We start from the raw sequence: 11800 nt of genomic DNA on the forward strand, positions 1-11800 counted from the left end.
TCAGCGACCTTTCGAAACAAGAGTTCTCCAACTAACAAGCACTCACGCAACAGCTCCAGACTAACATCAAAACACAAAACCATCTGAACGATATCGACAATGACGAGATCAAAAAACTGAAGTCGTCTTTCAAGAAACAACGAAATCAAATAAACCGTCAAAAGCTAGACACCATCAAAAGCCAATCATCTGACGAGTTGAAGAGACTGATCGAAATCAATCAAGAACCTGGAGCATCCCTCTGGCTATCGACACTCTCGATCAGAGATGAAGGTTTCCAGATCGACAAACAATCATTCTGGGACTTGATTAAGATACGATATGGTCATCAACTCAATCGTCTACCAACCACTTGTGCATGTGGTGTACAATTCAACTTGGACCATGCGCTATCATGCAAAAAAGGTGGATTTATCACACAGAGACACAACTCAATCCGTGACACCACGGCAACTCTCTTGGCACAAGTTTGTAAAGACGTTAAGGTCGAACCAGTTTTGACCCCCTTGTCAGGAGAGAGTTTCGACACAAAGTCAACAGTATTTTAAAGGCTTTTGGTGTGCAAGCAAAACCGTTAACCGGCGTTTGCGAAGACGGGAACCGTCTAGTTAAAACTAAATGAATTTGCATCAGCAGAAGGCTAAGCAATAATATTGTGGTGATACTAGAAATTAACATCAATAAGCTTTTTCTATCAAGAGGAGCCATCTTTCCTACTCGCGTATGAGAGACGAAAGAGTGTTTTTCAACGCTACTCGATGTATTATGTACTGATAAAAATCTAAAAGTTGAGTTATGCATAATTAGGTTTTCACGCCAGGGTGAAAATAAGTTAAAATTTCCACCCCGGATTGAAAAAAAGGGTTTCACCCCGCCTTTTGCTGACATGTATCCTAAAATGATTTTCACCCCGGGGTGAATTATTTTCAATCAAATTACTCAATCTTTTTATGAGATAGATGTTTTTTTTTGCTCACGAGGGCTTACTTTTGAATAATATGTGTGTTTAAACAGGAAATTTTGGTTGCTTGGCGTGTTTTTATAAAAAAAAACTGGCCAAATTCGATATTTTGTTATAAGCTTATAAGCACATTATCAATTACATAGGTATTAGCTTTCTTGATACTTCTTTCATTCTTTATGATTTTTTGCTTTGAATTTGAACTATAAACCCTCGAATGTGACGGAGCTCGATTTTTGGAAACAAATGTTTTGGGGTAAATTTGTACTAGTAATCTAAAACAGCCAAAAACGGGTTTTTTGAACTTTGTGAAGTATCGGATCATTGTTTTTTCTGATTTTTTGCATGAAAGTAGAGAAAAGATGGCTCAAGCAGATTTTTGTAAAAAATAAATTTTTCAGCGAAGAATCACTACTAATAAGCATACATAAAGGTTCTTGGCCAAATTATTAAATTTTTTTATGAGATATACAGTATATGGCCCCCAAAACGGAGACGGCCCCCAAAACGGAGGTTTTCATTAAAATGAAGATTCTGACTTGTAGATTTATCAGAATTAAACGATTTTTGTTTCTTTTGAAAGAATGATGGTTATACTTAAAAATTAGCATGTTTTTGCTGGTTTGAGACGGATTCAAAATAACATATTTGGGTCTAAAGGAAATATTTTAACACCAAAATTAGATGAAAATTGCATATAACTCACTCTAGCTCCTTGGATATTGAAAATAAGTTATGAAAACGGGGTATAGGAAACTTTCTACACCTAATGCCGTTAAGAAAATGCAAATACATCTGTGACTTTAGAGGCTGGGTAAAAGATATAGCATTCTGAAGGTCAACAAGTATTTTGGAGCCCTAGAATCAGCATTGACAAAACCGAAAATTCTAAATATGAGAAAAAGCAAAAAGTCTTGGAATTCTATTCCTATCACCTTGAAGTTAATAGTTTATAACAAAAAATTGACATTATATATAAAATTTTCAAGAATCAGCAAAAACGGCAAATTCTGTCATTTTTTTGCAAAATATAGGAGAAAAATATCTTTAAAGCTTAATATTTTCAGTTTCAGTTAAGCTTTTTTTCTAAAATTTTCACAGCTTATTCCATACATGAATGAAACTATTTTCAAAAGAGATTTGTTTTCAAAAACTTGATTAAGACGTTGTTAAATCAAAATTGTCATTTTGAAAATTTCTAAATTTTCAGTTTGGACTTTGCAAGATCGAAAATCTTGAAATATTTCATAAAAATCATAAATTTTACATCCATCGGGTCGTAAATTTAAGAGAAAACACAAATATGTTCATAGTTTTTCCCCCTATTACCACCGGGCTTAATAATTTGATTTTAGCTACACCTCCGTTTTGGGGGCCCCAAACCTGCATTTTGACAACCAGGGGTATACTGTAAAAATTTTATCAAATAAATTTATGCCCAAAACCCTCTAAATCATATTTCAAAACTATGGTCAAAATTTTGTATTCATATCTTAAAGATATCTCGAGAAATCACTGAAATTTCAAACCTCCGTTTTGGGGGCCATTAGAAAAAAGCTACCTATCTTTAAGCGATTGAAAAATATTGTGGAAATTGAAAATTTTGAAAAAGAACTTCCAGGAAATAAAGTAGAGATGTTAAAGGTTTTCATGCAGCAAAAATTTTTGTAAAATCTCTTTTCCCCTAGATTTGAGAGAAATTTCAAATTTGATCGCCGTTTTGGGGGTCACATACTGTATGTTTTTTTTTTGCTCACGAAGCCTTGAATATGAAAGAATATTTCAAAAGCATGAAATTTTGGTTTCTAAACGTTTTTTTAATAAACGACTGATATTAATAGATCGTCACTTTTTGTGTTCTGAATGATTGTTTAATGGTCACGTCACGTAGATATCAATTATAAATGTGTTAAATGCATAACCAGGTAGGTCCATAAAAGTATCACTTGTTGCTTTGAATTTGAATTTCATTGTTTTAAAGTCAAGAAAATTCAGTGGGGATTGAAAAATAATATCTTTTACAGTGAACATTTCTTTATTTAATCAATTTTATAGGAGACGAAAATTTGAGTATAATTTTCCACTGGGGATGGTATTTTGGCAAATTTTTCCAGTGCGAAGGGCGCTCAATCGGGTCCGCTCTTTTTCGAAAATGTCCGAAAAAAAAATCCAAGTGTCTAAAATTTTAATTTTGAGACACAATGGGTATTTTAAATTTGAAAGGGAACAACCAGACAAAATGAGTGACATTATGTGCGTGAGACCATACAGGTCTAGGAAAAGAAAATTTCCTTGTAAGGGTCGATAAAAGAAAACTTGAAAATGCGATAAAGGTAGATATTGCAGTAAATTCAAAAAAAATGAATAATTGCTCTATGAAAGTTTTGAGAAATCGCTCATGCATCATAAGAGTAAGAGTTTGACTGGTATTTGCTCAATAAAGGCCTTTAACTGCATTAGCTGGTCGTCATAGTAACCCTTTTTATTTTGAATTGTTTCTAGAACGAAGTCTTGCGACTTGGGTTTTATTATTAACTCTGCGCGAGAGCCCCATAACTCTGCAGTTCACTCCGTTTCATTCACCACCTGTCTCATCCAGGTACTTCCCTTTACCAACCTTACGGTCCAGTCTCTAAACGACTCTGCTTCAGCATTCTTTGTGGATGCACATGGCAGTCAGACTGGGGACAACGGGGTCCACTTGTGGAACCAGGCTAACCTAGGTCTGATGGCCACGCAATCCGTGATTCCTCAATACGTCTTGTCCGGACGAACGCTCGCTGAAGAATATCTGAATTTCTATATCTGGTTGAGATATTTTTATCTCATGCATAATGCATATTTACAAACATTCAAACGTACAAAATTCTATTTATAAATCCCTCATGACAATATGTTTATACTTGTCGAAGTTGCAACCTTTTCTCACAGCCCTGGTAGGATTTTTCAGCTTGTGGGTGTAAAATTGATAAATTGAAACTCAATTGGGATCGATATTTCAATGTTTTTTATTTATTCGAGTTTAATTTATAACTCACAAGCATGGTTTGCATCGGTGGTAGTAAATGGACCCTCTAATTCACCTCAGAATGTCCCTGGTAACTACACGCTTTTTTTATAAGAATGATATTTTTTTCATTAAATTATGGATATTCTTAATTTTTGGACCTACCTCGAAGGTCCTTTATATTACCCCACATTCCTCCGTCCGTCCGTTCCTTCGTCTGTTACCAGCTTTTCTCAGGATTGGCTAATTACTTTTTTTTGTTTTTTTTGGCACAATAATGCAAAATGATGATTCCTAGAAAGTGACGGAGCCGGATTTTCGAAAATATGCCGGAAAAACTGTTTTTTTGGCATTTTCTCGAGATTTTATCATTATCTTTTTCTGATTTTTTGCTCAAATATGTGCATTAACAATGCCCAAAATATGGCCGGATCCGATTTTTGAGAATTTTCGGCCGGAAATATGCCGGAATTCGCCGTTTTTCTGGATTTTTATTGGACTTTTTCCTTATAATTGGTTATAGCAATGCCCACCATCAAGCATTTTAGAAGCCGGAACTATTTAAAAATCGCCGGAGCAACCTATTTTCGCCGGAAAGACAGTATTTCTTGAATTTCTCGAGCTGTACTTTATATTTTTTCATGAAATTTCCCACACTGATGCAAAATGGCAATACCTAAAATGTGACGGTGCCCGATTTTCAAAAAACATTTTTTTCCGTCCGAAAATGTCGGAAATATGCCGGAAAAAACGGTTTTTGACATTTTCTCAAATTTTCATCCATAGTTTTTTTTGATTTTTTGTACAGTGATACAAAATGGCAATATCTAAAATGTGACAGAGCTTGATTTTTAAACAAAAAAAATTTTTGGCCAAAAATGTTGGAATTATGCTGGAAAACCAGTTTCTTGAGATTTCATCATTAGTTTTTCCCAATTTTTTTCACAAAGATGCGTACTAGTAATACCCAAAATGTGGTCGATTCGGATTTTTGGGAACACTTTCATCACCAGGTAGGTCCATTCAGCATCTAGCTTGTTTTGGGAAAATCATCCTAAAATATTCTTAGGGTATTTTATTAGGTTAGGGTCGAAATTCAACCAAAATTTTACAAGAAATATACACTTGAAGCAAAAAAATGGCATTTTTGTGAATATTTTGAGCCTTTAATGGATTAATTGGGAAAAACTGGCAATTTACAATAGCGCTCCGCAACACATACGTCATAATTATTACTTTTCACTTTTTTTGACATTTGTACGAGTTGCAATCCCACAATTCAACGCGGCTCAATTAAAGATACGTGCAAGCTGTTATATATCTTTTGTCAAACGATGTAATTAATGTGCAAAAGAGATTAGCGCAAAGGTTGATGGGATTGGAACTCGTACAAACACATCGAGAGTAATGGTTATGTCAAAAATAAAATCTATTTTTAGATTCAGCGCGGTGCGCTATTAAAATAGCATTCTTAGATTCTGTTTCCTTATCCGTGATGGTTATATTCTTACGATATCAATAATTCTTTGGCTATTTTCATCATGAATATTCTTATAAAGTGTATTCTTATAAAAAAGCGTTTAAGTCTGCCCTTTACAGAACTGTTTGGGTTTTCTATGCTTTGAGGAAAGGGAATCTTGACTTTAAAAATTCGATAGTAAACTTAAAGAACGAATGGTTCAAATTAAAAAATGATCTTAAGAATGTCCACTTTCTAAATATCAAAATATTTACAGGGGGTGGACGAACATTTCCAGGGGGTTATTTGAGCTGGATTTCCAGGGGGTCTAAAGGAATGACCCATTGGGCTGTTCCATAAAATTTCCATACTGGGGGGTAGTGGACGAACCTTTTCAAGGCAAAAAAAGATTTTTAGAAATGTGTGAATACCCCCTGGAAAATGTCAAAATTTGCAAAAGAACCCTTGGAAAATTTATTTTCATATCTTAAAGTGAGGGTAGAAAAACTAAAATTAGTCTTTTGCCCCCTGGAAATTTTGAAATAACCTTTTACCCCTTGGAAGAATGAAAAAATACCCCTGGAAATTCTTCTCTGATAACCCCCTAGAAATGTTCGTCCACCCCCCCCCTATTTGGATATAAAATGGAATGATCTATTTTTCGTGGTTGGGTCTCCATTGTTATGGTAACAGCATTCATTGGGCTTCGTTTTATGACTAATCAAAGAAGCTTGAATGACGAAGTTTTTTCAGTATTCATTCAAAACTTGATTTTAACCTGTTTTTATTCCCAATTCATGAGCTTTCTTCCATTTTTAATATTCAGTTTTTCTTCAATTTTTTTTTCAACTGTATGTTTTATCTTCGTTCAGGTCTAAGAAACGGGAACAACAAGGAAGAAGACTGAAATAAAAAAATTTCTAAAGAGAGGAATTGTTTAAAATTTGGTGAGTACAATATATATTTTCGACCGTAGTCGCTCGGGCATTTTCTTGTCCACTTTATCACACTAGAACCGTCCCAATCCTTTTTTGACGCATTCGTCTATTGTCTATAGGTGCAAAAAAAGGACTGGGACGGTTAAAACGTCAAAAAAATTATCGCCCTGGGAACAAGGTTCTTTTAAATCAAGGTCTTTACTTTCTAGCCTAATTACACCCCTGTCCCAGTGCCCCGGTAGAACTTTCTCCCTCAGTGGGGATGAAAATTTCTATCAAAATGCCAATGGGGATAGAAAATCTATTGTTTCCAGCTCGAAAATTCCAGTGGGGATGGTTTTAGAGTGCAATTTCTTACATTCAGTTTTCAATTTGGGATAAAATCATAGAGCAATTTCGCAGTGGGGTTGAAATATTCTTCCCACCGGGGACGATTTTTTGGCCTATTTTCCCACCGGGGTGGGGGTCCATCGGGTCTGTGACACAGGGATGTCAAATTGATATAAAAAGAGATCTTTATTCATAAAATAAAATAAAACGTGGTCTATTTCCATTGGTAGTTGAGAAAGGGTACAGAAAATGAATTTTAATAAATTAAGGTCCAAAACTTACACTTCGACCATCTTCTTTGTCTGTTGTCATAGAGATTTTGCAAACCGACCGCTGCGATGGAGTGTTGGTGAGAGAGGGGAGACGATGAGGGAAGTGTTGCTATATATCATGGCCCCCGGCGTGCGAATTGAATTGAGGGGGCCAAAAATATATGTCGCCCACCATGGTTGGGCGACGAAGAAAATTTTCGACTTTTAGCCCTTATTTCACCCCTCTAAAAGGTATATATAAGATTTTTTAAAGATAAAAAAAAATTACTTTACAAATGGCCCCCTGGCCCCCCCCCCCCCCCCGGTGACGGGGGCCATGTATATAAATCATACTTCAGAGCTCTCGGTACGGAAATTTTTTTATCAAACATACAATGCGCACAGAGTGTACTCTGAGGCGATAAACGTGAGATAAACTCTGGTGCAGAGTACCATATTCCGAGATATTAAATGAACCAGTGATCGACTTTTTAGAGGTGCCAAAGCCTTTGATTACAAGTTTCAGTTTTTCAACTTAAGCAAAAAAATTGTAGATTTCTGCAATTGCAAGACTTGCAAGCATCTGTAGAAACTTCATTACTAACGGAGCGCAAGAATACTTCCAAGTTTGCTGAAATTACACAATTCTTTATAAGCTATCAGATGTTGCTTATAAAAAATGTATACTGGTAAAGCTAACACACTGCTGCTAGCTTTGAAAAAAAAGACCACCCCCTCACTTAGATCATATTTCAAATTCTTGATCCATTTTCTAAGATTGATATTAATTTATTTTTTACAGGCCATGTCACCTAAATTGATCTTCGTGATCTTGATTTTGATCCAAGCATCATCCAACAATGGAAAGATTGTTCGTAACAAGATCATTGAATCACCTAATGGATCCAAAATCAAAATCCATTACATTATCATGACCGGGTTTAATAACAAGAAGCTCCAAGGGCCAACATCTATTCAAACAACCATGGTTAAAAGTGTTACTCATTGCAAAGCAGAATGTATCCGGGTTAACAGCTGTATCTCCTTCAATGTCCTCCCGGCTGGGTCATTTTTTGATTGTCGACTTTTTGATACAGATCATTATATTGACCAGCAACTGTTGACAGATCAAACGGGATATCAATATTTCGTTATAAAGGTATTATCCTACTCTTGTCTCCCGAATAGACGCCCCCTCTAATTGTTGTTGTATTATCCTAAGTATTAAAGTATGAATTCCTAAAGAATACCGAAATTGGACACATAATCCCTCCCTTGTATATCATTATTTCCCGATGCTTACACTAAAATAGAAGGTTCTTAAAAAAAAAGAAATTCAAAAAACTTTCAGCAAAATTAATATTTTGTATGGAAACTAGAATATGAAGCTTTTGTTAGACCATGTTCGCACGTGACGGTTCCGTTTCACTCCAAAATGAAATGAAGCCTTTCTATTGGTTACATTCAAGTGTTACGTCACTTCTAACCAATAGAATGGCTTCATACTGTGTGGAAACTAAAAGAAGGAGCTTTTTTTTTAAGGATATAAAATTTTTCGAAAATTGAAAGAATTTTTCATTGAAAATTTCCTAAGAAGGAACAGAAGAACCAATTCCCCAAAAATAATCAAAGCTCAACTTAGAGGTTTTCTTTTTACATAAGTGTTCCCGTTTCATATCAGGCACATATTTCATATCAGGACAGTGTCTCCCTATTGTTATACTGTGCTGATATAAACAAAAAATTGATTTTCTTTTCCTCTTTTTGATCAATCTTGCTCCACATCCGTGTCAATTCAATGTGAAAAAGCTTGTGAGTTAAAATTGATGAGTAAGCAAACGATATCACTCTTATTTAAAAACAAAACCTTTAAGTCTGTTACCTAAATTTTTCCTAAGAAGGACAAGAAGGGTCGATTTCCCAAGGATCTCAACTTAAGTCTGTTTCCGTTTATATTTCCAAAACAATTTGCCAAACTCTTGCCATACAGAATCAGAAACCAGAGTTATTTTGTGATTTATTTCAGAGTAATTGCAGTGTTGGAGATCCAAACCTTAAATGTCCAAATGAATTCACATACTGTAAGCCAAACTATGATACAGACACCTCGTTGTGTGAGTGTCGTTTTCCAGGTTGCTTAGATCCAGTGGTTTATACTTGTACACCAGGTCCAACCATAAATGATACAGATGGTAAGTACAATGATGGTCGGAATCTATTGAGAATTAAGCTTATTTCCTCGTTTTTCGAAATTTGGAGTTCAGGCGAGAAAGTCGAGTTTGGGCCATCTCTTAAATTTAATCGCATATTTCAATTTGTCTCGGGTTTATAGACTTCCAGGCTATATTATGAGCCTTATTAGACCATTTTTGAATTTTTGGATCCTCAGATCCTAAGGTCCTAAGTCTTAAGTCTCATGTTAAAACGTAGAGTTCTAATCTACCCTTCCAACCTAATTTATTATTATAGTATCTAAACTTCCCGGTAAATTTCCCTATATTACGACCATGATTGTAGTCTACACAATAGACAGCTCCAGGCTTTTAAGCCTTACTCTTGGTCTATAGGCACTGCTATAGGCGACCGAGAATTACTTATTAATAGGTTTAAACATGATAGACAACTTTCGCAAAAGATGTTTATCAATAGAGATACCGTTTTTACGATAGAACACGGTGGAGATACCTAAACGGTGTATTATAATATTTACACATCCAAATTAAATTTTAGGGCTTGAAGTGACCAGAGTTATTATATCAGCATACTGGATTAATGGTTGATGTAATACTAAAAAGTTGATATATTTATTCAACCTGAATACACAGTTGACATTGCGAGAAGATTTTTAAAAATGTGAAAAAATCGTATGTGGTGCTAGGGGGGGTACATGCAAAACCGACCTTAGTGGTCATAGCTTGAAGGTAAAGCATTCAGCTACGGTGCGCAAAGTCGTGGGTTCAATCCTTGGCCAGATCATACCAAAGACTCAAAAAATGGTACTTGATGCCTCTCTTCTACTTGATGATAAGCAATCAAGAGAAGAGTAAAGGTAAGGGAGCAATCCAGGGAGAAAGAGTGGCGCCCTCTCCTACCTTCGGCGGGTAGATAACTATCGAAAAAGGAGCCTTCGGGTCAACTCCGACTGCAGTCACAGACTTACTTTAGACCGACCTTAATCCCTTATTTTTTTCTTATTTTTCAGCATACGAACTGAGTTCAGAGATAATGGAAATTGGCACAACATCATCTGGTTGTCCTCAATACACATTCAAATTCAAATTTATGATGACCGCCATATATAATTCTGCGTATAACAAAGTTCTTTCTGTGGTTGATGCAGGTAGTAATAGCGAATGGATCAGTTTCCGTGTAGATCGGAGTCTTAGGAGTCTTTTAACGGGTCTTCGTGGTGTGAGTGGTAGCCAGACCATTGTTGAGCCTTACCAAGCTAATGTCGAATATGTTATCATAGTTACATCATATAAGGAAGCTGATGGTACTTGGTATTATAGAGTTACGTCGAATGGTAATGAGAAGTTGGCCAGGACACATACCAGGAAGACTGGAGCAGCAGCTGAAATGAAAATCAAGGTTGGGCGATGTGGGGCTTGTGTAGTTAGTGATTTTGAATATACATTTTAAATCTTGATACAGCGGAGTCTCTATAACTCGAACATTCACGCAAATTTATTTGAGATCAGAAAAAAATTGAGAGTTGTGGAGTAAGGTATTGTTATTTGAAAGGACGAGAAAACTTGTTAGAGTTAAGAAAACATTTGACCTATAGATATTCGAGTTATGGAGAGTCTACTGTGTTCGATCTGGATGCATTTTAACAGGCCGAGGTTGTGTTTTCTCGTCCAACAAACTTTCTTGATATTGTCTCTATAATTCGAGCCTCTATTATTCGAGTCTTTCTGTAATTCGACCTAAAACATTAGTCCCTCAGGTAATGAGGGGTATAAATTACTTTCTGTAATTCGAGTCCTTCTCTAATTCGAAGAGAAACTTTTTATCCCTTAAAGATCGAATTAGAGAGACAAAACTGTACTTCATCCTGTTGGCGTTATCTTGGTATGCATTGTGGGTCAAGGCTCATCTTTAAATTGGGCCGGGATGTAAAAAGGCCCAAAATTATGGATTTTCTCAGCAAAAAGTGGCTTTAATGTTTGCCTGTTTTACTAAAATCGGATTAAATCGATCGAAAAATATCGCGAAATTTTCTGGATTATCCGCCAAAAATGAGATTTTAAAAATTTTGTGGTGGATTTAATTTCGCGGAAGAATAATTAAAATTTCACACAAACTTGGGATGAAAATTTGACCCAAACCTTGAATAACATTTCTCAGTTGATAACTTATGATCTATTGACTTTTTGGACCTAGCCCGGTGGAGGTCCTATAAATTAACCGTTCGTTCGTTCGTTAAATTTCAGCCAAACGTTTTTGGAATATTTTATCATTAATTTTTTCTGATTTTTTGTATTAAAAGATGGTTGAAGCAGGTTTTAACAATAGAAATTTTTCACCTCGAACATTAATGTTTTTAGCCAAATTACTCATTTTTTTGATTAGATTGGTGTTTTTTGCACATGAAGGATTAATTTTGTAGAATGTTTGTGTTTACACATGAAATTTGGCTGCTTGACGTGTTTTTGGCCGAATTCGATATTTTTTTATAAGTGTATTTCCAATTACTTAGTTATTAGCTTTTCTCGCGATTGGTTCTTTCATTCTTTATGATTTTTTTGCACAAAGGTGCCTAACTGTAAACACTCGAATGCGTCGGAGCCCGATTTTGGGAAAAATTTTCGGGAGGCAAATTCCTGCCCAAAAACGGCTAAAAAACGGTTT

The 11800-nt window shown here is 35.5% G+C and overlaps 1 protein-coding gene across 1 annotated transcript; it reads left to right on the forward strand.

Annotated features, from left to right (window-relative positions):
- The first annotated feature begins 6281 nt into the window (after window positions 1-6281).
- On the forward strand, window positions 6282-11150 carry LOC136819489 (uncharacterized). Its single transcript, XM_067075721.1, has 4 exons — window positions 6282-6374; window positions 7749-8105; window positions 8973-9138; window positions 10149-11150. Exons 2-4 carry the CDS (start codon window positions 7752-7754, stop codon window positions 10586-10588), a joined length of 960 nt encoding a protein of 319 aa, XP_066931822.1. The 5' UTR covers window positions 6282-6374; window positions 7749-7751; the 3' UTR covers window positions 10589-11150.
- Window positions 11151-11800: the final 650 nt, after the last annotated feature.

This window comes from Clytia hemisphaerica, unplaced genomic scaffold (genome assembly GCF_902728285.1).
Source record: "Clytia hemisphaerica strain Z4C2 unplaced genomic scaffold, Clytia hemisphaerica genome assembly, whole genome shotgun sequence".
In the NCBI taxonomy this organism is placed as follows: Eukaryota; Metazoa; Cnidaria; class Hydrozoa; order Leptothecata; family Clytiidae; genus Clytia; species Clytia hemisphaerica.